This window comes from Mytilus californianus, unplaced genomic scaffold (assembly GCF_021869535.1).
Source record: "Mytilus californianus isolate M0D057914Y unplaced genomic scaffold, xbMytCali1.0.p SCAF_7, whole genome shotgun sequence".
NCBI classification, from domain to species: Eukaryota; Metazoa; Mollusca; class Bivalvia; order Mytilida; family Mytilidae; genus Mytilus; species Mytilus californianus.
Window position 1 is genome coordinate 47,416,976 of NW_026262723.1, and position 27,842 is coordinate 47,444,817.

The following is a 27,842-nucleotide window of genomic DNA, read 5'->3' on the forward strand; positions in this document are numbered from 1 at the left end:
GAGGCATTTTTTTTAACCAGGTTTTGGTCCTTCCAAGAACTTTATTGGCCATGATGCAGCAACAACGGAAACTGCAAACAGTCAACTAATTACAAAGATTCCTTGTAGGACGTGAAATAAATCAGCGATTAAAACTGGTTCCCCAAATTTAGCTTAAATGGATGGAAACAGTTATTTATGTTTACCAGTTTGACCTATTTGTTTATGAATTTTTGACTTAAATTAAAGGTAAAAGATATTTGTGTGAGAGGTAATCAGGACCAATCTAAATTTCATTTTTGACAGCCCAAACAGTTTAAATATTTGCCAGTAGTTGGGTTTGACACAAAGACGCCATTTGCAAAACCCTCTAAAATTCTGCTCCCTAGGTTATACAGGGCCGACGATTAGCTGCATCTCTGATAGTTAGTTGTTTGGTTAGACAAAATTTTACCACACTACCACCTAGGTATACTCCATTCATTATCCAGGAGAGGAACAGATTACTTACCACGCTACCACCTAGGTATACTCCATTCATTATCCAGGAGAGGAACAGATTACTTACCACACTACCACCTAAGTATACTCCATTCATTATCCAGGAGAGAAACAGATTACTTACCACACTACCACCTAGGTATACTCCATTCATTATCCAGGAGAGAAACAGATTACTTACCACACTACCACCTAGGTATACTCCATTCATTATCCAGGAGAGGAACAGATTACTTACCACACTACCACCTAGGTATACTCCATTCATTATCCAGGAGAGGAACAGATTGCTTACCACACTACCACCTAGGTATACTCCATTCATTATCAAGGAGAGGAACAGATTACTTACCACACTACCACCTAGGTATACTCCATTCATTATCCAGGAGAGGAACAGATTACTTACCACACTACCACCTAGGTATACTCCATTCATTATCCAGGAGAGGAACAGATTACTTACCACACTACCACCTAGGTATACTCCATTCATTATCAAGGAGAGGAACAGATTACTTACCACACTACCACCTAGGTATACTTCATTCATTATCCAGGAGAGGAACAGATTACTTACCACACTACCACCTAGGTATACTCCATTCATTATCCAGGAGAGGAACAGGATAAGGAAACCAAAGGAAATGGAGCTGAAAATATACACATATCAAAAATAAATACATTACCTCATGATGGTTTATTTCTAAGTCTGCTCTCTACTTTTGAACTCATTTCAAGCATGACTTTATTAATTCAAGGATATAAAAATAAGCTTTCATCAAACATTTTTTTTCTATTTTGTTTGTTTTTATTACAGATTCATTGTATGGTGACAAATCTTTTTTATTATTTTGTGTCGTTGTTGTCTCATTAATGTTTACCCAACATCTCCTTTTAAACCTATTTCATTATAAACAATTAAATAATTTGATAATTTCATTTTCAGACAAATATCAAAACTGCTAAATAGATGGATGTATAATTTTGAAGAATCTGGGTTTCTGGACCAATAACATAAGATTTTTTTGTAATATCAATTTCTTTAGTATCATATAAAAAAAAGTCGGGTTTTGTTTTGGTATCCTACAAGAACCCTTTAATTTTAATGACATTTACATTTATAAAGTTTATTTAGACAAATGCTAATTTAGTTGTTGATATAGAAACTTCGATAGAAAATGCTGTTAAAAAATAACTCTACAGATTACATGTGCTTGTTTGTTTAAATCAATTTCTATTAAATTTTTATACAAATTCTTCCATAAATGACCTGGAGATATCACCTTATACTTACGTAGCCAGGAGACATCTTGATCTTTTACAACAACCACACAATGATACCACTAATACAAACAGTATCACAGACAATACAACTACTGTTGTTGTCCATCTACAAGGAAAATCAAACTTAGTACAGGCAAAATATATCTAGTTACACATCTAATAAAATACAGGCAAAATATATCTAGTTATACATCTAATAAAATACAGGCGAAACATATCTAGTTATAGATCTAATAAAATACAGGCAAAATATATCTAGTTATAGATCTTATAAAATCTAGAATAGATCATATGCTTAAATTTAAAATGTGTTAAGTTTCCTTATTTGAATGTGAACTATGTTAGAATTCATTTGAAAACACACATCAGATATAACTCAAGCACAAGTCCAATAACTTAAACTTGCAACTTACCTAAAAACTTTGTAATGTTAAATGATCTATGAAGGAAGACAAACACCATCCACAAAAACCCATATTTTAATCATTTCATATCTTAATAAATTTTTGAAGTCGAATTTTGATATTAAATACTTATACTTTTAGTTTAACTAATCTCCATATTTGAATATCAAAAATATAACAATGCAGGACCAAATGATGCATGGACTAAACAAGTCTGCAGCACAAGTTTAATGCTTAGCATGAAATATTTGCCATTGGATATTAAGCAACCAACAATCAATCAATTCAATACTGTACACTATTTTATTTAGCAGCATTTTGTCCAAGGTTATGGTTGTCTTTGTGATATTGTTTTACATCTAACCCCCTTTTTAGCTCACCTGGCCCGAAGGGCCAAGTGAACTTTTCTCATCACTTGGCGTCCGTCGTCCGTTGTCGTCCGTCGTCGTCGTTAACTTTTTACATTTTGAACTTCTTCTAGAGAACCACTGAATGGAATGAAACCAAACATGGCATGAATGTTCCTTATGAGGTGCTGACCAAGTGTTGTTACTTTGAAGCCGATCCATCATCCAAGATGGCCGCCAGCGAGGGGGACTTAGTTTAACATAGGACCCTATGGGAAATACATACAAATGTCTTCTTTTAGTGAACCACTGAATGGAATGAAACCAAACATGGCATGAATGTTCCTTATGAGGTGCTGACCAAGAGTTGTTACTTTGAAGCCGATCCATCATCCAAGATGGCCGCCAGCAGGGGACTTAGTTTAACATAGGACCCTATGGGGAAATACATACAAATGTCTTCTTTTAGAGAACCACTGAATGGAATGAAACCAAACATGGCATGAATGTTCCTTATGAGGTGCTGACCAAGTGTTGTTACTTTGAAGCCGATCCATCATCCAAGATGGCCGCCAGCGGGGGACTTAGTTTAACATAGGACCCTATGGGAAATACATACAAATGTCTTCTTTTAGAGAACCACTGAATGGAATGAAACCAAACATTGCATGAATGTTCCTTATGAGGTGCTGACCAAGTGTTGTTACTTTGAAGCCGATCCATCATCCAAGATGGCCGCCAGTGGAGGACTTAGTTTAACATAGGACCCTATGGGAAATATTTACAAATGTCTTCTTTTAGAGAACCACTGAATGGAATGAAACCAAACATGGCATGAATGTTCCTTATGAGGTGCTGACCAAGTGTTGTTACTTTGAAGCTGATCCATCATCCAAGATGGCCTCCAGCGGGGGACTTAGTTTAACATAGGACCCTATGGGAAATACATACAAATGTCTTCTTTTAGAGAACCACTGAATGGAATGAAACCAAACATTGCATGAATGTTCCTTATGAGGTGCTGACCAAGTGTTGTTACTTTGAAGCCGATCCATCATCCAAGATGGCTGCCAGTGGAGGACTTAGTTTAACATAGGACCCTATGGGAAATATTTACAAATGTCTTCTTTTAGAGAACCACTAAATGGAATGAAACCAAACATGACATGAATGTTCCTTATGAGGTGCTGACCAAGTGTTGTTACTTTGAAGCCGATCCATCATCCAAGATGGCTGCCAGCGGGGGGCTTAGTTTAACAAAGGACCCTATGGGAAATACATACAAATGTCTTCTTTTAGAGAACCACTGAATGGAATGAAACAAAACATGGCATCAATGTTCCTTATGAGGTGCTGACCAAGTGTTGTTACTTTGAAGCCGATCCATCATCCAAGATGGCCGCCAGCGGGGGACTTAGTTTAACATAGGACCCTAAGGGAAATACATATAAATGTCTTCTTTTAGAGAACCACTGAATGGAATGAAACCAAACATGGCATGAATGTTTCTTTTGAAGTGCTGACCAAGTGTTGTTACTTTGAAGCCAATCCATCATCCAAGATGGCCGCCAGTGGGGGGACAATTTTTAACAAAGGACCCTACAATACATACAAATGTCTTCTTTTAGAGAGCAGCGTACTGAATATATTGAACCCAAACATGGCATGAATGTTTCTTTTTGAAGTGCTGTCAAGTGTTGTTACTTTGAAGCTGATCTTTCATCCACGATGGCTGCCAGCGGGGGACTTCCTTTAACATAAGACCCTATGGGAAATACATACAAATGCTTCTTCTAGAGGTGCACTGAATGGAATGAAACCAAACATGGCATAAATGCTTCTTATGAGGTGCTGATGAAGTGTTGCTACTTTGTTGCCGATTTACTTGTTAAAGATGGCCACCAGGATTTTTTTATTATATTACAGGACCAATATTAAACCAAATTTGGCCTCACTCATTATTAGGGTATCATAAACAATGTTATGATTTTAATCTATTTTTACATGATTTCAAAAATCAAAGTAGAATCAGGTGAGCGACACAGGCTCTTGAGAGCCTCTAGTTTAAATTAATTTTGTATTTAAATTGTGTCATAGATCAAATTTATTTGTTCAGTGTATGTTCACTTGTTTTTGATATGTCTTTGGATTGAGTTAAGCCATTTCAATTGATATTTTATGGTGTGTCTTTCTATGTTGTGATGTTACACTATTGTTTCAGGTAAGGGTGAAGGTTGGCGCCTATTAAAACATTTAAACTCGCTGAATTTGTTTGCACCTATCCTAAGTCAGGAACCTGATGTTCAGTGGTTGTCGTTTGTTGATGTGGTTCATAAGTGTTTCTCGTTTCTCGTTTTTTTATATAAATTAGACTGTTGGTTTTCCTGTTTGAATGGTTTTACACTAGTCATTTTTGGGGCCCTTTATAGCTTGCTGTTTGGTGTGAGCCAAGGCTCCATGTTGAATGCCGTACTTTGACCTATAATGCTTTACTTTTACAAATTGTGACTTGGATGGAGAGTTGTCTCATTGGCACTCATACCACATCTTCTTATATCTAATTAGCGGCATTTACACACAAGTGGTATTATTTTTATATTCCAATGTGGTAATTAGTTATACTTTTTTATTATTTTATTATATAGAAACAGAATATCAAAACTCATTTCTATGCTACTGGTATTAGTTGGATTATCAATTTCACTGCACTTTTTTAGCATATGATATAATATGTGTATTACACACAGTTTTCAAAATGGTTGCAAGAAGATTGATGCAGAATTTGCAAGTATTGTGAAGCAAGAGGTTGTTTAAATGCACCTGGACTATTAATTGTTGATATGTGACACACTTAATTAATTAGTTTTAAGTAGCAATGCACAAACATTTAGTTGGAAGTCTGAAGTGATGGTAAAAGACAAGGAATTTTCTTGAGAGTGAAAATAAACGAGTTATTTAACATGTGAGATTTTCTGAATATATCACAATGGGAAATTCATATAAATCACCATAATCTATATAATAAATTTACTCAATTCACTAATGGGGGTAATTGGAAGATGGACATATTGTACATATACTTATGGTGAAAACTACATGATTGTATCTGTATAATTGGTTCTTTTGGGATTGAGAAGTTGTTTCACTGAAGTTTATTCCTCATCTTTCCAGTTTGGATCTGAAGTCTTAAATACATGCAGAAACTTTTGTGATCTCTTTAGCCCTATCATACCAACCTAATAAATTCCCCAGTGGTTGTATTGTCAGATATAAAATCCAGGTTGACATCAGGTGTTCTATCTAATAAATTTTTTATATCTGTCTTGGCTTTTGTAGACTGGTCTAACATGTCTTTGGTAAAGGCGCCTATCTGTGTCTTTACTGTTTGGTTCAATATTATGTCCAGTAGAACCCTTTCCAATTCTGGAATAGTTCTGTCTGCTAGATTTGTAGCAATACCATGCATTCTATTAATCTACAAAATATCATCTTTACCATGTTTGCTTATAACTTTATAATTTATCAAAAATTTGTATTGGTGAAAAAGGGCCTCTGTGGCTGAGTGGTATAAGAAGTCGAACTATTGTATCACTAGCCTGTCAAACACTGAGGTTGTGAGTTTGAATACGGTCGACTCCAATATTAATCTTAATTGACTAGAATTATCAGTTTTTCCTATCAAAGGTCGGTGGTTCTCTCAGAGCACTCCGACTTCCTCCACCAAAAAGAAAAACTGACCGCCACAAAATAGCACAATAGTGCTGAAATTGGTGTTAAACACCAATCAATCAATCAATCAATCAATATTTGTGAAAATCTTTCCTTGAAATGTTAACAAATAAGAATTTGATTGACATTTCTCCCTAGTCAATGACTCAAATGCAGAAGACAATGCAAACACTAGTTAGATTATTGGTCAACATATCCTTAATTTTTGTGAAAATTTTAAATCAAACAAACTTACTTCTAATTCCTGGCTTTTTGAATTTATAATAATTTTTACATGGGTCACCTCCTTAAATTCTAGGATTAGTAATTGTTTTCTTATGACATTATTATAATTATCCTTACTATACTAAATCAACATTAACAGATTTGAGAAATAAAAAGAAATTGTATTGATTTTCAGCTTTATGTATTTTGTGTTCAAAAAGCAAATTTGAGTTACTTCCCCTTATTCATTGCTATCACTGATTTGATTAGTAGCATTCATACTGTAAATAAAAAAGTGTATCCTTTCAATACCAAAACAGAAATGCAGTTGTGACTTGGTCACATGATACACCCTTACAGCATACTGTGGATTCATTTATTTTCGTGGGTATCAATTTTCGTGGATATAGAAAAAAAGACGTTTCGTGGTATACGTAAATTCGTGGATCGCTGATTACAAAAAAAAAAATCAGCTACGTAAATCGTGGATTTCTTTTTGATTTTGGAGATCATATAACCTCCTTGGTTTGATCAATAATAAAACAAATAAAAAAGAAGGAATTCATTGAACAAGTTTTGAATTGTCAAAATCCTCGCTTGGTCATTCTAGGTTAAAGTGTTCATTGAAAACTTCTATTACAATAATGGACAGAGACAACTAATTATTTGTTTGTTTTACAATTTAAAGATTCTTGTCGGAATTTCATCAGGCATTCAAAATTCTATGATTGAAAGCTCAGTTCCCTAATCACGATGTAATAAACAGTCATATAAGTAAAAGGTGTGAAAATAAATGTTCCTGTCATAAACAATATTACCTACGGGCAATAACCCCGTACTTAATCCTATTGATTTTTAATCACCAGTAAACCAAACTATGACACGGTAATTAACAACTTGCAGTTATTTTCCATGAACAGTTTTAATCAATCTTAAAAAGTAAATTATCACTGATATTCGTTATATTAATTGTTGATTTAATCAAAATACTTGTATCTTCTTTCAATAAAAACACGTGTTATGTTACAATGTTTATCGCTAATCAACACTATACTAGAACTGCATAACATAACCGGAAATAAACATCCGACTCCATATACATTTCTCGGGATTATTCTTCGTTGAATTCTTAAATTTGTGGTTCGCTGTGACCCACGAAACCCACGAAAATTGCTAAACCACGAATAAAAATGAATCCACAGTATTGTAGCCTTTTCAAAATATCTATATATATTCAACTATCAGTTGACACTTACAGTTTTGAGAGCTTCTGTCAATGTTTTATTTACATCTTTAACTGCATCATTAAAGTCGTTGACTCCATCATCAGTCTTTTCATTTCCATACAAACCAATAGCAGCTGCAGCTCTAAAATTTTAAAGCATATAAAGAGCCATCAATCTACCAAGGGTTACTGTAACTGGATAAGGAATATTTGAAATAGTAAATACTAACATGATATGATTAATTTGGGTTCATTATGTTCATAAATGACACTCTAATAAAAAAGACAACAGACATATGATATGACAGACAGAAACTTTTAACATAAGGCATCTGCATACAAAATATGAAGCCTCCAGGTCTTCTACCTTCCGAAATATAAAGCTTAATACAAATAGTTTATGCCAACGCCAGATCGTAATCCCTATGTCTCACATTCTACGTCTTTTGTTGCAGAAGAGACGAAAAGCTGTAATGATCACAAAGATTACTAATCAAACTTTTTTGGCAAGCAGCATATCCATTTTTTCTTTTAAATTCAACTATTTCAAGTGGATAAATATCATTATAAACAGGGTACTGTAGAAGAATTTATTTATACATATGTATTTGTATTCTTTGGATCTTCATTCAGTTCACTGTCATCTATTTTACAAATACAACCTCCCCCCCCTCAAATGCTATCGTAAGGCTTTTATATGCACTTTTGGTATTGAATCATTCACTATAGGTAAAACAATATAAAAATAAAGAGATGTGGTATGATTGCCTATGAGACAACTATCCACCAAAGTTCAAATAAAATGGATGTAAGCAATAATCAACAATGAGAAAAACCCATACCATATAGTCGGCTAAAAAAGGCCCAGACATGAAAAATATGAAATAATTCAATTGAAAAATCTAACAGCCTAACTCATAACAAAACAATTTACGAACAACAAATATGACAGACATGAACCAATGACAACCACTGAACTACAGGCTCCTGACTTGGGACAGGCACATAAAGAATGTGGTGGGGTTAAACATGTTTGTGAGCGCTCAAGTCAGTTCTATGCGACTGTCATACAAGTGAGAAGTTAAGCTAGCTATAAAACTACGTTTAATCCATCATTTTCTACATAAGGAAATGCCTGTACCAAGTCAGGAATATGACAGTTGTTTTCCATTCGTCTGATGTGTTTAAGCTTTTTGATTAAGCCATTTGATAAAAGACTTTCCATTTTGAATTTTCCTTGGAGTTTGGTATTTTTTGTTATTTTACTTTTTACAATAAAAAAGAGTTCCTACCTATGTACCCTATTTTTTGCCAGGAGGAAACCCTAAGCACACACTTTGTTTGTTAGGCATAACAATTTAATCAGTAAAATTTTGAATATGCAACTGAGTGTGTATTTAAAGCATGCATGAATGCCCCAAAAATGTGAGCTTTTGTGTGGTCTGTTTGATAGTACATCAGTATTTGTCACCGACATACAATGTATAGTAACTGGAAAATCAATATACCAGTATGTTTTACCAATTGTTAATGACCTCTTACAATGTTGTTTTAGACTGCAGTTTTAAAAACTGCTATTAATACGGAAGTACACTGTTAATTAGGTATCATAATAACACAAATGATCAGATCCATCAATGATATCCAACTAGCTTCAAGTGTACTGCAAATATTCAGAAAATTGATGCAAGACAACATTTCTGCAGTGATGAGTTTGACAAACCTTATCTTGTTCCTCATTGAATTTTAAGCCTCATATCGTTTTACTTCTACTTGTCTGGGTTTGATGATAGGGAGTTTGGGGTAGGGGTAGATGAAATCAAAATTCTTTGAATATCTCATTATACCTGCAATATGGTCATGTTCTTTGGCATTATCTGGTATATTTTTACCTGTACCTGTGTTCTTGTTGCCCATAATAATTTTCATTGCTTATAAGTTCAAGTACTTTTACTAAACTGACTTTTAATTTATGTTCCTCTACAACAAATGTATGTTCCTTTTGTTAATCAACTGATGGAACATTAGAATGGGGAAAGTTTAGTCCTAAAAATTACTTTAAACCACCATATATTGATGAGTCTTTATGTTTTTGGTTTTCTTTTGTCATTTAAGGACTTTGGTGTTGATGACATAATACATGTATAAATTTGCAACCATTCCACATCTCCTTGTTGCAATTAAATCACATCTCTTTATTGTAATCCTCTCCTTGTTGCAATCAGACCACATCTCTTTAATGTAATCATCTCCTTATTGCAATCATACCACATCTCTTTATTGTAATCATCTCCTTATTACAATCATACCACATCTCCTTATTGTAATCATACCTCATCTCCTTATTGTAATCATACCACATCTCCTTATTGTAATCATACCACATCTCCTTATTGTAATCATACCACATCTCCTAATTGTAATCATATTACATCGCCTTATTGTAAGCATACCACATCTCCTGATTGTAATCATACCACATCTCCTTTACTCATACCACATCTCCTTATTGTAATCAAACAACATCTCCTTTACTCATACCACATCTCATTATTGTAATCATACCACATCTCCTTATTGTAATCATACCAAATCTCCTTATTGTAATCATACCAAATCTCCTTATTGTAATCATACCACATCTCCTTATTGTAATCATACCATATATCCTTATTGTAATCATACCACATCTCATTATTGTAATAATACCACATCTCCTTATCATGCTTATTGTAATCATACCACATCTCCTTAATGTTATCATACCACATCTTTGTATTGTAATCATACCACATCTCCTTCTTGTAATCATACCACATCTCCTGATTGTAATCATACCACATCTCCTTTACTCATACCACATCTCCTTATTGTAATCAAACAACATCTCCTTTACTCATACCACATCTCATTATTGTAATCATACCACATCTCCTTATTGTAATCATACCAAATCTCCTTATTGTAATCATACCAAATCTCCTTATTGTAATCATACCACATCTCCTTATTGTAATCATACCATATATCCTTATTGTAATCATACCACATCTCATTATTGTAATAATACCACATCTCCTTATCATGCTTATTGTAATCATACCACATCTCCTTAATGTTATCATACCACATCTTTGTATTGTAATCATACCACATCTCCTTCTTGTAATCATACCACATCTCCTTATTGTAATCATACCACATCTCCTTATTGTAATCATACCACATCTCCTTGTTGCAATTAAATCACATCTCTTTATTGTAATCATCTCCTTATTGCAATCATACCACATCTCTTTATTGTAATCATCTCCTTATTGCAATCATACCACATCTCTTTATTGTAATCATCTCTTTATTGCAATCAAACCACATCCCTTTATTGTAATCATCTCCTTATTGCAATCATACCACATCTCCTTATTGTAATCATACCACATCTCCTTATTGTAATCATACCACATCTTCTTATTGTAATCATACCACATCTCCTTATTGTAATCATACCACATCTCCTTATTGTAATCATACCACATCTCCTTATTGTAATCATACAACATCTACTTATCTAAATCATACAAAATTTACTTATCTAAATCATACAACATCTCCTTATTCAAATCATACATCTCCTTATTCAAATCCTATAACATCTCCCTATCTAAATCATACAACATCTCCTTATTGTAATCATACAACATGATGGCTGAAATCTCCTTGTTGAAATCATCTTTATTTTTATAAAAACCAAATCCTGTAACTCACCAACAATCAATCACTGAGAGGTGGAGGCGTAAAAGTTTTATATCAATCAAAAAGGATAGAAAAAACTTACATGGCCACAAATATAATGATTCCAATGATACCAGCTGGACAACATGACTTCACTCTTTTCTGTGGTCTCTCTTTTTTGCATTGGTAACATGTACAACATAAACTGATTATCAAGAACAGCACAAACAGCACTACTGGTAATATGGCTAGGAATATGATTGACTGTAACATATAAAATAAAATTTTCAATAAAATTAAAATTTGAAAACTGGCATAAATTTTGTATTTGTATACCTGTATATCATTTTCAAGGTTTATTATTTTACTCTGACTGACATCTTTTTTGCTTTAATTGATATAATAACCTTTAGCAAAACAATCACTTATGGTCTGTAACATGAAATATTTTCTGTTAAGATGCTAAATAATAAAAGGTAAATATAATATTCAATTCAATGACACACAAACTCGAAATATATATAAAACTTACAAATATAGACTACAATCTGTTCCTACTTATTTAAATTCGGACATAAAGTTAAAGACCTTTAAGATAGTTTAAGTCGGTCAGAAGTGTAAATCAATGTAAAATGTGGCAATAACTTCAGTTAAATCATTGTAAAATGTGTCAATAACTTTAGTTGAGTAAATGTAAAATGTGTCAATCATTAGAGATCATCTTCACTAATATCCACCTACACACACTATTAAGTTCACTCCTGTTCCATACACACCATAGCTATATATAGGCAGCCCACTCCTGATCACTCAAATTTTTAGTTAAATCATATAAAGTATTTTATACAATTGAAGCTTGAATACATTTTTCTATTGTCAAAATCCAGCCATGGCAATAATTCTAAAATTAAATGTGTTAATCATTATTACACTTCATTGTTTCAGTGTCTCAGTTTTTAACAAGAAAAAAAAACGTGTACACTTGTATGAAAGAAAAGAAAAATGGATAACAGAGCTGAAAAAAGAAGTTTGATGTGTCTGTATGCCTAGATACCAATGTCGACTGTGATCATGAGATAATTAGCAATAACATTAACACCTGAAAATAAATCTATAGTAGCATGACTTTTAAATCTAATAGAAATGTGTCTATAGGTCTATAGGTCACAGAAAAATACATAGTTATATCACACAAATATCTAATTTCTTCAAACTGTTATTTAAGTCTTTCGTAAAAGTACTTTTGAGAAATTACTAATAAATTCAAACTGTCAAAAAAGAAAAAAAAGTTTAACCCAACACAATCCTATTCAGAAATAAAGGGGCAAAATATTATTGATATATATTAAGAATAAATAAAAAATCCTTCTTATATACAATCATACAGTGACTACTTACAAATTTAGCAAGTGAATAATAATAGATGAAATATGGTTTTAAAAACAAGAGGGATCTTCAATCTCATCAAAGGGTGACAGCCCAGGGGTAAGATGTAATAATTTCCTAGATAATCTACTTACTGTGAATTCATTATTATTTGTTGGATACCAATTTTTGTGGATTTCATGGGTACAGGTTAATTACAAATTTCAGTGTTCAACGAATTGCAAATTATTGATAGGCTTGTATGCAGACTTTGCCAAAAACCATGAAATCAAATATCCATGAAAGTATCAATTTTCCTCAATACACGATAGTTTGTACCCATGAAAATATATTAATCCACAGTATTGTTATTTTTCTAGGCAATGTCATTGTCATTGGCTTATGACAATATTGTGTTCTCTATACTTTACTGGACAGAGAAAAACCCATATTCGTTGAGTAGCTTGAAATGGAAAATGTGCACCCAAAAAGATCAATTTTTTAAATTAATAAGAAAGTAGAAATAATTATTTCAACTAAATAATAAACTAGATTTCTTTTTAATGGGCCAATCTTGGATGTTTCTTGTAAAAAATTCCCTTTCAGGAAATTTTTGTTTTAATCATTTGTAAAAATGTTGTACATGTAGTACTAAGGTATGACTGATGCAAGTCTATTAAATTTAAAAAGCCTGAATTTTATTGCATGGTAGAAAATCCCAGGAAAAGTGCTTATTCACATGATACACCTAAAGTAATTGTTTATGGTTAGCTACAATGTACTTAAGTGTACATGGTGTAAAGATTTATTCAGTGTGTATTTTAATTCACTGCAAGCAAGGTTTCCTTTTTTTTTTTTTAATAACAGAATGACAACAATTTGCATCATGAGGATTCTGAGTAGATTGCAAATTTCTTTTTTTGAAACGCAGTACTGATTGAAATAAAAAAACAGATTTTTAAAATATTTTATCTCTATCATTTATTACAACATAATTAAAAATGTTTTAAAACCGGACAAAACACTTACATGTAACTCTAAAATAACTGTATAATAGGTACACTTGTACATGTAACAAACACTCATATATATTATTGTTGAACTAAAGTCATTATGGTGCTTCAAATTTGACAAAAAGATGAATAATGATGTTTTACATTGAACTGAAATGCTAATCTTTTATGAAACATCATCATGATCATCATGTGTGCAAAGAATTTTTTGAAAAGAAAAACTTTTAATTAATCCAAATCTACTGCTATTAAATCATTGTCTTCCCATACTTTAATTCGCTGTTTAATAACGACTTCACTTGTAACAAATCCAGCAATCACATTGTGTAAATGTGAAGGGAAAAACTGGGATTAAAAAAAGGAAAAAAAGGAAAAAAAAATCCCTCCCCGAAATTTTTTGAACCCCCTTATGATTCATCACCCCCAAACTCAATCCCAACCTTCCCTTTGTGGTATGGTACCTTGCAGTACAATTTCAGAGAGATCCATACACTTGAACACAAGTTATTGTCTGGAAACTAGAAAAATGCTTGTTTTTTGGCCCCTTTTTGGCCCCAAATTCCTAAACGTTTTGGGCAATTACCCCCAAACTCAAACCCAGCTTTCCCTTTGTGATATGGAACCTTATAGTACAATTTCATAAAGATCCATACACTTACACACAAGTTATTGTCCTGAAACTAGAAAAATGCTTGTTTTTTGCCCTTTTTTGGCCCCTTATTCCTAAACGTTTTGGGCAATTACACCCAAACTCAATTCCAGCTTTCCGTTTGTGATATGGAACCTTGTAGTACAATTTCAGAAAGATCCATACACTTACACATAAGTTATTATCATGAAACTAGAAAAATGCTTGTTTTTTGCCCCTTTTTTGGCCCCTAATTCCTAAAATTTTGTGGCAACTACCCCCAAAATCAATCCCAGCATTCCCTTTGTGATATGGAAACTTGTGGTATAATGTCAGAGAGATCCATACACTAACACACAAGTTATGTCTGGAAGTTACAAAAATGCTTATTTTTGGCCCCTAATTCCTTAACTGTTTGTACCATAACCCCCAAAATCAATCCCAACCTTCCTAGTGTGGTATTGAACCTTATCGTAAAATTTCATAGAGATCCATTCACTTAAACTAAAGTTGGAGTGTGAAAACCAATGTGTCTTCGGACGACGACGACGCCAACGTCATACCAATAGATGACCGCAAATTTTTTTTGAAGTCGCATAAAAACAAATAAACATTGCACCATAATCGAAATTACATCTTACATATTGTACACCTATTAACCTTTACAAACATGCATAAGTATGTGTTGGGCCACCCTTCACAAATTTTTTGTTTGATGTTGCCTACCCATGATGCCATGTAGGGTTGGGTAGGTAGGTAGGCATTTTATTTTTTTTGTGGCCAACAACCATGACAACAGAACATACATGTCAACTGACCCGTATTTTGAGGGTGTGACCTGTGAATTTACCAGCTCACCTGAGATTTTTCAATACCCATACGGTATTCTTGTGCCATATAACTTCCAATGTCTAAAAGGCTCAATTTTCCACTGAAAAATGGCAAATTCGAAATTCTTCCCATAATTTACTGTAAATTGAAAGATTTACAGCTATGGAAACATAATTTTGACTCTTGATTGAAAGGTAATTACAATTTGCTAATTATCTAGTTAATTGTACCCCAGAAAGGCTGAAGCCAGTCAAGCTTGACATACAATTTTATGTCCTGATTTATAAAATTTGCTGTTTGGAAATACAATGTATCAATTATCCTAGGCCACCCTTAAAATAAATTTTGTTTGATGTTGCCTACCAATGTCTTTAAGGGTTGGGTAGGTAGGTGGGGGTTTTATTTTTCTTAGGCCAATAACATAAGCACATGTTTTAGACAAGAAAACGATGTAGAGCAGGAATATATTTTTTTTTTAAATGTTAAAACGATTTGTGTCATAAATTTTGTTTGGTAGGCTGTTTTTTAGGTGGGTATGGAGGCAACATAAAACAATTTTAAATTTTATTTTGGCCCTATTAAAATCTTTTTAAAACAATTTGAACCTCTTTATACATGTATCTGTTGCAGAGATACAAGTCCCTAAACTATTTCTAACCATTTATTTAAAGAATATAAGCATGTTAGGCAACAGTAACTTCTTCTTTCTCTTTATCTTTCTCCAGTGTATATAGGAGCACATTAGCTATAGCTGATTTCTTATTATAGTTGGGGTTTATAAAATTCATTAATGAAAATAGTGTGAATGAAACAATAAGAGGAAATTGTTTAATATAGATGATGATGGATGGTTGCTTAACGTCCAGCGGCAAATTAATATGCATATTCAGGACAAGAACATGTTAATGTACAATGTAATATGAATATTTACCCTGCTTTGTAATAGACCGACATGCTGAGATGGATTTTTAACGTGCTTGTTCACAAGGCAACAGTCCGCAGAAATACATGTCACCTTACCCGGACCCATTAATCCGACCCTGAGCCGACCAGTCTTTGCTCTTACTCCTTAATGCCATGTGCTAAGCGGAGAAGCAGCAAATACCAATTTTTAAGTCTTTGGTTTGACCCGGCCAGGGTTCCAACCCACGACCCCCCACACTCTAGGCGAACATGCTTCCACGAGACTACTGAGGGGGTGTTTTATATAGATATTTGATAAATAACAAATATTTAACAAATACAATGAAGTTAAAATGAGAGTATAATTTTAAATTCTAAATAATTTTCACAATGGTGAATATTTATAATAGTAGGAATAGAATATTAAAAAAACCTCTAAATACTAAAATTCAACTGAAAAAAAATTCATATACGTTATGACCTGACTTTTGCTTCCTCAATGCAGGTCTTGACCTGCATTTTCCGTTTCATGGGTTAACAGGTTTGCATAAGTTTTATATTTAAAGCGGCATTAGCTACGAGATATAAAAATAATTAAAATATGATTTTTTTGTTTGTTCAATCATTAATGAAAGTGAAATTGTAATTCGTTTTTAGCAGCCAGTTTGGTTCAATTTTGTCAAAATAAACTAAGAAACATCGCTTATGAATTATTCACTTGTAAGTGAATAATTAGACCTCATTGAATTCGTATTCATGTGAACTTCAATTTAACCCTTAAGTTAGAGATGGGTTACGCATAAACTCTAGGCGTGCCCAGCGATTAAAAGGAAAAGAATGTCAACATTGAAAGTGAAACAAGGGTTAAACACTTGGTTGACTGAATCAATCCACAAAGACTCTTTCTTATAAAGGTAAAATCGATGATTAACATGTTTTTTATCCTATAAATCGAACAGACCTAGAAAAAAATCAAATTGCACGTGTTCGCTTTCTATTTTTATCTATATTTGTGTTTATATCACGTTATACATGTATGACCGTCGGCAGTCTTCGGGGGTAACCTCAATGGTTAATCAGTTGGCGTCTATACTAAATTACACACGAAATGCTGATACATATCATCGAGTCCATGCATTGTAAATTGTTTATTTTAGACTTTTCATAATTTGGATATACATTTTAATACATGTATGCTATAAATAAAATATTAGAATTCAAGTCAAATCGGTGAACATGAATTTAAGACAAGAAAACGACATAAGAGCATAAACATTTTTTTTGGGGGGTAGGCTGCTTTTAAATACATATTACTCTGGCCTTTGTTAGTCTTGTATGTTTTTTTTTAATTTTAGTTCATTTACATGTTTCGGAGTTTAGTGTGACGTCCATTTTCACTGAACTAGTACACATTTTTGTTTAGGGGCCAGCTGAAGCCTGCCTCCGGGTGCGGGATTTGATCGCTGTGTTGAAGACCCATTGGTGGCCTTGGGCTGTTTTCTGCCCTTTGGTCGGGTTGTTGTCTCTTTGACACATTCCCAATTTCCATTCTCAATTTAATTTTATATTACATGTATATATATATAAATTAAAGACTGAAGCTCAAATAATGTTAAGGCTATATTATCATGATATTCATCAATTCTGTAAGATTATATTTTAAATGGGTGTAATCTATACAAAATTTCCAACAAATTGAGTGGGTGTGGGTGCTGAGAAGACTAATTTTATTTGGAATTGATCATAGTTAAAGATAATAGATTTGACAGCTTTACCAAAATCACTTATTTGTTTATTGTCTTTAGACTTTGAATACGGAGTAAAAGAGATGCCTAACTAATTAAATCAAATTAATTACTTTTTTGTTGATGCATGCTTTTGTTCATACAATGATTAGCCAGGTTTTTTTAAGCTTTCAGAAAAACAATTTGTTTCATTGCAAAATACTTTTAGTCAGATGCTACTTGATGATCCTTGAAGGTTAATTTTTGCGGGAAATTTCATATTCTTCCGATACAAATTTGCAGGATATCATATGCGTCTTAAGATGTTCTACAAAAAATCTTAGAAGGATTGGGTCGTAAAACTGGAAAGGGTTTTACAGACTACTGTGTTGTTGAAGGTTTTTCAGTTCCTTAGTAGTAACATATAATTAAATCTTGATTAAATGACTGGGTGCAATGAGAATCAGGGTTGAGCAATATTGGGATCAATATAGACATGATAAACGACTTTTGAATTTGTGCACTTTCCTGTAAAGTTCCTATGTCACAACGCTTATGTTATTAAGAACCAATTGTTCGATGACGTTGTTTACGCCCATTGATCTCGGGTCAACCTGTGTAATTCATTCATAAAAAAACAACTTGATATTGGCTATATAAAGAATCGAGGCAAAACAATTTACCCTGAGATTCATCAAGTGGTGCCTACCTCATATAAAAATAAGAGTAATTGTATGCCAGGAATTAAATGGTAAAAATTATCTAATTTAGACTTCTTTCTTAAAACTGTAACATCATAGCTAATATTACCTCTCTGTATTCAACATCATCTGGGTTAAATGTCGAATTATTAAGTTTAAAAGAGAAAGTAACATGAGGAAACGAGTGTAAAAAGTTTGTTATCCATTCTCGTTGGAACGAGTCCATTTTGAAATGTTCTTCTCTCTTGCGATATTATTCAGTGAAACTTGTTAATAACATTCCAAAGTTGAGAAATACTAAAACAGAACGGTCACTCTCATGAGACGTCCGCCATTTTGACTTTCGCAACTTGCGATCACGTGATTTAAAAAAATCTAGGAACTGAAGTATGTTCTAATAAAGGCAGCAGTAAGATAATGATATGTTTTAGTATTTACAACTTATAAAACTATTTTGAAACACTTCATATTATCAATAGTATTTTAACTGGTTTGTTTAGCTTGTAGCCTAGGACCAAGAAAAGGCAAGCCCAACAAACGTGACTCATTAATGACGTAAGCGGGTTTCCCTCGGCAGTGATAGGCATCCGTTTCTTCAACCTCACATTTGAAAACCCTTTTGAGGTTGCTTAGGACCAAGGCAGAAATTTGTGCATCAGCAGTTAACCAATTTAAGGATTATTTTTTACAGATCGATATGTGAATAGGCTATTGGCAAGCTTTCTACAGCATAATCATCATTTGATAGTAGAGCAAATTCCAGCGAGTCAAAGACCTTGGCCTAGAAAGTGATACACCTTGCAACTTCTGCAAAAGACAAAAATGTCAGGTATGCATCAAATATTTAGGATAAATGGATACATTTATTTAATAAAACAGCATTTATGATACCACAAATACATTTTTTTAATGCACTTGCATTTCGACATTATTGATAAATGTTTCAGACCTCCTCCAAAACTTCGATAGGTAAGTGACCCTAAACTTCTATGTCAAACCAATGATAAAAAATAAAATAAATTTATGTTATATATCAATATAAATAACCATCCATATAAATTTGCATTCATGCTTATGCAAATATTGATACCAATATTGGTTCATTCACACCTGCAATTAGTGATCATGCATGCCACATGTGTATATAGATATAAATACATGTATATAATGTAAAGTGAACAGTTATTTTATTCTATAACTATAAGCCACCAAACAGGTTGGGAATCATTTCAGTATAATATAAGTGACAACATAATGCAATTCAGTTTCAGAAGATTAATTTTTACTTCCCCAAAGCAACTAAATTTACATATACAATGTACCAGGTCTTTGCTTCAAGAATCATGCTAATTTTTTAGCATCGTTAATATAATTATGTATGATGCTGACCGGTAAGTTTGTTTGTCCTGTTTATGTGTTCATTTAATGCTATATTGAATTAATGAAAGGTCATCATGGTCATATCAGTCAAACAAAATTACCTTACTTATTGTACATGTACAAATGTATAAGAACCCTTTTGATATCTAGCATTGGTTGGTAACCTGTGTCACAGCAAAACTTTGCATCTACCAAACGCACCTTCTTTTTGCTTTTGCAATCTAAATTAACCCTTGTTCATCCTAGTCAACCCAAACCACTTTACTGATCTTATATAATTGACTTTCTGTTTTAGTTGTGAACCTACATATATATTTATAATATAATGTTACTTTTCCTGAAAAAGAATCAAATATCTGTCACTGGCCATACATTGTACATGTAGCTAATTGTATTTCAATTACGAAAGATCGAATGTTGAATATAAGAGGTGATATAAAGTATGATACCGATTGCCTTGCACATGTTTCTTGGATACCCTATCAACATACATATATACATGTACGTGAACAATATAGACCAAATGGATGTAAGCAAGTAGTTGAAGTAAAGCAACTATAACTTAAAAAAAGCCAATTAAAAAACATTCCAGAGAATATAATATATGTAAATATATTTTACAAAAAAAAATTCTATTTAGGCCAAACAAACAAAAAATGAATGTTTACAGTTTAGGCTTTGTTTAAGGCAGCTTAACATTGTCACAGCAACTTGAAATTAGAACAAATATGTAATTAGGTGTGAACTTTACAATATACATACATAATATCAAATTTAAGGATTTAATCGAGGACAGGGCTTGTTGTCCTAGAGTCTGGAAAGTTTTTCACAACTAGAAGATTTCTGAAATTTTGTAACAAGAACAAGAAAGTCGATATCTTTAAATTTCAACTGTTCATTCATACTGGACATCACAACATAAACAAATCTTTATCAACGGTTTTCAGCGGTATGCAATTTCTTGCCTGTTTTTGTAGAAGCATTTACTGTGACTTGACTGTGCCTTTGTGGGTGTTGCTCTCCACCTATTGCAGTTTATTCAAAATTCTTCTCCAATTGCAAATTGTTTTATCAAACCAAACTTTTCAACTGGTCAGAAATTTTAACCAACTGCTGAAGAAAACCAGTCAAGCCATCAAAGTGCAAGGTGATAAAATAAAACATACATTTTTTGTACATAAATTAGGCCGTTAGTTTTCTCGTTTGAATTGTTTTACATTGTCATTTCGGGGCCATTTATAGCTGACTGTGCGGTATGAGCTTTGCTCATTGTTGAAGGCCATACGGTGACCTATAGTTGTTAATTTCTGTGTCATTTGGCCTCTTGTGGAGAGTTGTCTCATTGGCAAACATACCACATCTTCTTTTTTATATTATAATCCTTTAAGACTGTAATTCCACTTTATTGCTAATATAAAAATTTAGCAAAAAATTTCCATACATCTAATGTTGAATTGTAAAGAGTCATTCAAAAGGTGAGAGGTACAAATGGACATGTAGAATTTTTGAATTGTTAACAAATATGTCCAAATTTAAGTTTAATTGAAGTTTTGAAGGAAGATAAAGATCAATGATTTTAGATTATCTCTGTTGGAAATCTATTAACAACATATTGTAATTTTAGATATATTTTACTAATTATAACGTGTTTTAATTCAAACGAATTTTTATGAATATAGGAGACTTTTAAAAGAAAAAAAGTATGAAAGCTAAGTTTGGAAATTTTACTAGCAATTAAAAAATTACTAACTCTCGCTTTTCAAATGAGTGGAAAATATTACCATTTTTGGACCCTTGATGTTGTCCAATGTTGTTAAAATATATGTTGCAGAACAAATTTGAATTCAGTTGTCAGAATCCTACTGATCAACGAGTTGCGGAGGGTATAATGTTTTTGACCTGTCTGTCCGTTCGTCCGTCAGTCTGGCTGTCCGTCAGTCCGTCAGTCCTGTTTCTTGTCATCGCAACTCCTCTCAAACCACACAACAGAATTTCACGAAACCTTTTTAGATAATAAGGACATACTATGTAGTTGTGCATATCGACAGGAAATTACAATTTAATTTTTTTTCTAGGAGTTATGCCCCTTTGAACTTATTTACTTTAATGTACTACTGCAACAGTTTGTTATCTCAACTCCTCTGAAACCACACAACAAAATTTCATGAAACTTTGTAGATAATAAGGACATACTACGTAGATGTGCATATCGACAGGAAATTACGATTCAATTTTTTTTACAGGAGTTACGCCCCTTTGAACTTATTTGCCCAATATACTACTGCAACCTTTTGTCATCGCAACTCCTCTCAAACCACACAATAGAATTTCATGAAACCTTTTCAGATAATAAGGACATACTACGTAGATGTGCATATCGACAGGAAATTACGATTCCATTTTTTTTCTAGGAGTTACGCCCCTTTGAACTTATTTGCTTCAATAAACCTCTGCAACAGTTTGTCATCGCAACTCCTCTGAAACCACACAACAGAATTTCATGAAACTTTGTAGATAATAAGGACATACTACATAGATGTACATATCGACAGGAAATTATGATTCAATTTTTTTTCTAGAAGTTACGCCCCTTTGAACTTATTTACTTTAATGTACTACTGCAACAGTTTGTCATCTCAACTCCTCTGAAACCACACAACAAAATTTCATGAAACTTTGTAGATAATAAGGACATACTACGTAGATGTGCATATCGACAGGAAATTACGATTCAATTTTTTTTCCAGGAGTTGCGCCCCATTGAACTTATTTGCCCAATATACTACTGCAACCTTTTGTCATCGCAACTCCTCTCAAACCACACAATAGAATTTCATGAAACCTTTTCAGATAATAAGGACATACTACGTAGATGTGCATATCGACAGGAAATTACGATTCAATTTTTTTTCTAGGAGTTACGCCCCTTTGAACTTATTTGCTTCAATATACCTCTGCAACAGTTTGTCATCGCAACTCCTCTGAAACCACACAACAGAATTTCATGAAACTTTGTAGATAATAAGGACATACTATGTAGATGTGCATATCGACAGGAAATTATGATTCAATTTTTTTTTCTTATACAATTTTTTTTTCTTACAGTTATTTTATTTCTCCAGTGACAATGTGGGGACGTGGGGTATGTGAGCGTGCTCACTAAGGTTCTTTAATTATATATTGTAACATGAATAATTATTTTTCCTTTATTCTTCGAGTGAGTTAACTTCTGTTATTGCCTGCATCGCCAAAGGGGGAAGTACAAGTCTAGTAACAGCTCAACTCTGTCTGACGAAAAGAAAACTTTCTTGCCTTCTATGAAAGGGAATGGTCTATTAATTGGTCTGCAGCTTTATAATGTTGAGTTGCAGGGAGTAAGCAATTTTTATACTTCTGTTTACGGGACATATATATATGGTATACAGTGTTCTCCCCAGGATTTTTGGATAGCAGACCGTATACCGTTGTCTGTCCGTCCGTCCATTGTCAACACTTCGGACAATAACTCAAAAACGCTTTCACCAATTTTCATGAAACTTTGGTGAATTGTTAATATCTTATTGACGTAAGCTCCATTTTGATTTTTTAAAAATTTCTTTCTTTACCTTTTGGAGTATTGGGACTTTATTCATAAAAAAGGGGGGAATTTCCAGTTTTTGGACAATAACTCAAAAAAAGCTTTGAGCAGTTTTCATGAAACTTTGGTGACTGTTTATATCTATAGAAATAAACTATCTTTTGTTTTTTATAAATTTCTGACATGACAAAATGTGACATTGCAGAGTTGTGGAACACTTTATTCCTTGAAAAATCGTTGAAAACTGTCCATTTTTCACACTTTGGACGGTTATAGCATTTTATTTATTTTAAAGTCCAGGCCACTTACTAATTAGGTAAACTTCAGGTAGCCATAATAGTGCCAAAAGGGGCCTCGGTGGCCGAGTGGTCTAAGTAGTCTAACTACGGTTTCACTAGCCCGGCCGAGTCAACACTGAGGTTGTAATTCGAATCCCGCAAGGGGCAGTTGCACTCAACTGCAATCTTAATTGACTAGGATTGTCAGTTTTCCTACCGAAGGTCGTGGTTCTCTCCGGGCACTTTCCGGCTTAATCCACCCATAAAAACTGACTGCCACGAAATAGCACAATAGTGCTGAAAGTGGCATTAAACACCAATCAATCAATCAATCAATAGTGCTAAATTATTTATGTTTTGTGCCAATGGGTACCACTGTTTGGATGTCTATTTTTTTGGGGGTGGGGGTGGGAGGGGGATCTATTTGAGCAGTGCTGACAGTATTTCGCATTGATCATACATTGTATAAATTCACTTGAAGCATAAAGACAAGCAAAAAGGTTGACAGGCATATCATGCGCTTATAGCACAGCTCTTTATTACATTACGAAGTTTATGAAGTTTCTGTCTGTCATATATGTCAATTGTCCTTTATCTCATTTTCATTGTTCAGCGACTGCTTGAAAAAAAATTATAGTTTTTGAGTCATGTGAAATACTCATTTGTTATGAGTACATATAAATATATTTGGTATATGGGATTCTTGCAAGGTCTACATGTCTGTCAGACAGGGTTCACCTGACCTGGACCTCATTTCATGAATCAGTGATTAAGGTTAAATTTTCATGGTAAAGTCCATATCCTTAGATATTATAAGCAATACTTGTATGTCAACTTGATTTGATGTATGGAATAATGTCTGGCAGGATTCATCTGACCTTAATCTCATTTTCATGGTTCATTGGTCAATGGTAATTTTTCATACATGTTTTTATGTCTGTTTCTCACTATAAGCAGTAGGTCAACTATATGTAATGTTTGGAAATGATTGCATGGTGTACATACACATGTACATGTTGTCTGGCAAGGTTCATCTGACCTTGACCTAATTTTTATGGTTCTTTGATCAATATTAAGTTTTTGTAATTAGGTCTGTTTCTCTGATGCTATTAGCAAAAGGCTAACTTTAGTTGGTGTATGGTATGATTCTAAGGAGTACATTTCTGTCTGACCTCTGACCTGATCCTTACCTCATTTCCATGGATCATTGCAATTGATAATGTTAAGTTTATGTGATACTTGAGGTAAAACCTTCATATTACAGACTTTCAACAAAAGTTCAATTGCGATAAGTTAAGTACATGTTATGATGTAGATGAGACATTTCAGCATGTTCACTCTTGTGTTTAGAATATTTATAAAAGCAAAATATTGAAATTATATTTTGCTATTAGCAATTTTCAAAACTAATGAGTCCAAAGATGCATCAAGATTGTAAAATGTTGCATTAACTGAGCACGCATATCATCATTCTATAGCAAAAGTTTTAAAATAATCTAAATTTGATGTCATTTCCTTGCTCTATTTTATTATGGAGACTGAAATAATAAATTTTTGGAAAAAAATTCTTCTTACTGATGGAATCTCTCCATGGCCAAAAATGAACACTCCCTGGAATCACCTTCAAAAATCTTTAGTGAGAACCCTGAGTCAATTTGGTTCAATTTTGTCAAAATAAGCTCAAAAACATCACTGATGAATATGTATTATTGGCTTGCAAGTCAATAATTCAACCTCATTTGAATCAGTATTCATACAACCTTTAACACATGTGATAAGCTTGTTCAGTTAATGTTATTTAAAAGAAAATAATGTCAACATTGAAAAATGAAACAAGGAAGCCTCTTAAGTAAAACCATTTTGTTGACTGATTCCGCCCACTAAAAACATCATTCATATATAGCTAATTAAACAGACATTAAAAATTGTCATTATATGATTGCACATGCTTGTCTGTCTGCCGTTTTATATCTATGATATATAATTGCATTGGAAGTATGACCATCACCAGTCTGCTGAGGTCATCTTGACGGTTAATTACGGTAGATGGTTTCTAGTCTTAGATATATATACATGAAATGCTGATGATGTACATTATATTTATAACAAGTCCATGCAATGTTTAATTGTTTCTTTTGAACTTTTTGTAAATTGGATGTACGTTTAAGTATATTCTACATGTAAATCAAATACGAGAATTTAAGTCAAATCTGTAATCATGAATTTGACAGCTATAATGCCCCTTTATAACAATGTTTCCTTCTTATCACAAGGTTTAACTCCTCTAAAACTACACTTCCTGTTTGTGCTTTGGAAGTAGGTATACGTTTAATAAAATTTAGCATTTACCCCCCTCAAGAATTTTCAGAAACTTAAGGGAACACTATTCAATAACTTGATGGAATCTCTCCATGGCCAAAAATGAACACTCCCTGGAATCACCTTCAAAAATCTTTAGTGAGAACCCTGAGTCAATTTGGTTCAATTTTGTCAAAATAAGCTCAAAAACATCACTGATGAATATGTATTATTGGCTTGCAAGTCAATAATTCAACCTCATTTGAATCAGTATTCATACAACCTTTAACACATGTGATAAGCTTGTTCAGTTAATGTTATTTAAAAGAAAATAATGTCAACATTGAAAAATGAAACAAGGAAGCCTCTTAAGTAAAACCATTTTGTTGACTGATTCCGCCCACTAAAAACATCATTCATATATAGCTAATTAAACAGACATTAAAAATTGTCATTATATGATTGCACATGCTTGTCTGTCTGCCGTTTTATATCTATGATATATAATTGCATTGGAAGTATGACCATCACCAGTCTGCTGAGGTCATCTTGACGGTTAATTACGGTAGATGGTTTCTAGTCTTAGATATATATACATGAAATGCTGATGATGTACATTATATTTATAACAAGTCCATGCAATGTTTAATTGTTTCTTTTGAACTTTTTGTAAATTGGATGTACGTTTAAGTATATTCTACATGTAAATCAAATACGAGAATTTAAGTCAAATCTGTAATCATGAATTTGACAGCTATAATGCCCCTTTATAACAATGTTTCCTTCTTATCACAAGGTTTAACTCCTCTAAAACTACACTTCCTGTTTGTGCTTTGGAAGTAGGTATACGTTTAATAAAATTTAGCATTTACCCCCCTCAAGAATTTTCAGAAACTTAAGGGAACACTATTCAATAACGCATAAATCTCTTGGTTCTGTTAATCTTAATATAAATCCCATGGCAACAATTCATTCAGGATATCACATGTATCTGAAATACAAATCCTACTGAAAACACTTCTTCAAGTGTTCATTTTATGAAAATAATGCATAGCATAGAAAGCATGCCACTGTTTGATTGACATATTTAATTCATGAAAGTTAAGTTTCATTGGTCTGACATATATGTCATCTCCCATTAACAATGATTAAACATGATTAATACTACAAATTGTGTATAGCCACTCCTTACTCATTAACATATTTAATGCATATAAAGCTACACTTCTGTGCATTAAATACTTCAACTTGTAAAAGGCGTTCTATTATATATATAATTATATATATATCCTTTGTTTTTCTATTATATATATAACTTATTCAACAGGTTCAATGTATATGCAGTTGTTTTTCTCTGTTCCAATAAAAAGCATTTGCTGTATGGAGTTAAATTGTTTATAAGTTGAACATACATTTAAAATTTTTCTTTAGATTTTTAAGGCACAACTGATTAGCCATCCTATAGACACAAACTGGGGAAAGGATAAAATACCTGGTATTCCACCAATTTATATAAACCCTTTTACATGATTTTGTTTTATGAGAAGGCTGTTTGTTATCTTATAATTATAGACCCAACTTGTTAATTTTTAAATGACACAAATTTGATAAGTTGTTAAGACAGACTATAAAAAATTAGAAATGCAATGTACAAATGTAGCATATTTGAAGACCACTGTTCATGTACATTAGTCTAGGTTTAAGTTATGACATGTAAACAGTACCACTTGGAGATA

At 32.9% G+C, this 27,842-nt stretch overlaps 2 protein-coding genes across 3 annotated transcripts in view; one reads left to right on the forward strand and one right to left on the reverse strand.

The window, feature by feature from the left end:
- The window catches only part of LOC127709130 (protein tweety homolog 2-like), a 37,197-nt gene extending 18,252 nt beyond the window's left edge, over positions 1–18,945 (reverse strand). For both annotated transcript variants that reach the window (XM_052214489.1, XM_052214488.1), the window contains exons 1-6: positions 18,683–18,945; positions 11,512–11,672; positions 7,708–7,819; positions 5,755–5,993; positions 1,778–1,873; positions 1,061–1,133 (exon numbers count right to left, since the gene is read on the reverse strand). In XM_052214489.1, the coding sequence (XP_052070449.1) occupies positions 1,061–1,133; positions 1,778–1,873; positions 5,755–5,993; positions 7,708–7,819; positions 11,512–11,672; positions 18,683–18,799 (798 nt within the window). In that variant the 5' untranslated portion in view covers positions 18,800–18,945. The remainder of the gene's footprint in view (positions 1–1,060; positions 1,134–1,777; positions 1,874–5,754; positions 5,994–7,707; positions 7,820–11,511; positions 11,673–18,682) is intronic.
- Positions 18,946–19,137: 192 nt separating this feature from the next.
- The window catches only part of LOC127709137 (dual specificity mitogen-activated protein kinase kinase 6-like), a 48,674-nt gene continuing 39,969 nt past the window's right edge, over positions 19,138–27,842 (forward strand). The window contains exon 1 of the mRNA XM_052214504.1: positions 19,138–19,402. Within this exon, the coding sequence (XP_052070464.1) occupies positions 19,396–19,402 (7 nt within the window). The 5' untranslated portion in view covers positions 19,138–19,395. The remainder of the gene's footprint in view (positions 19,403–27,842) is intronic.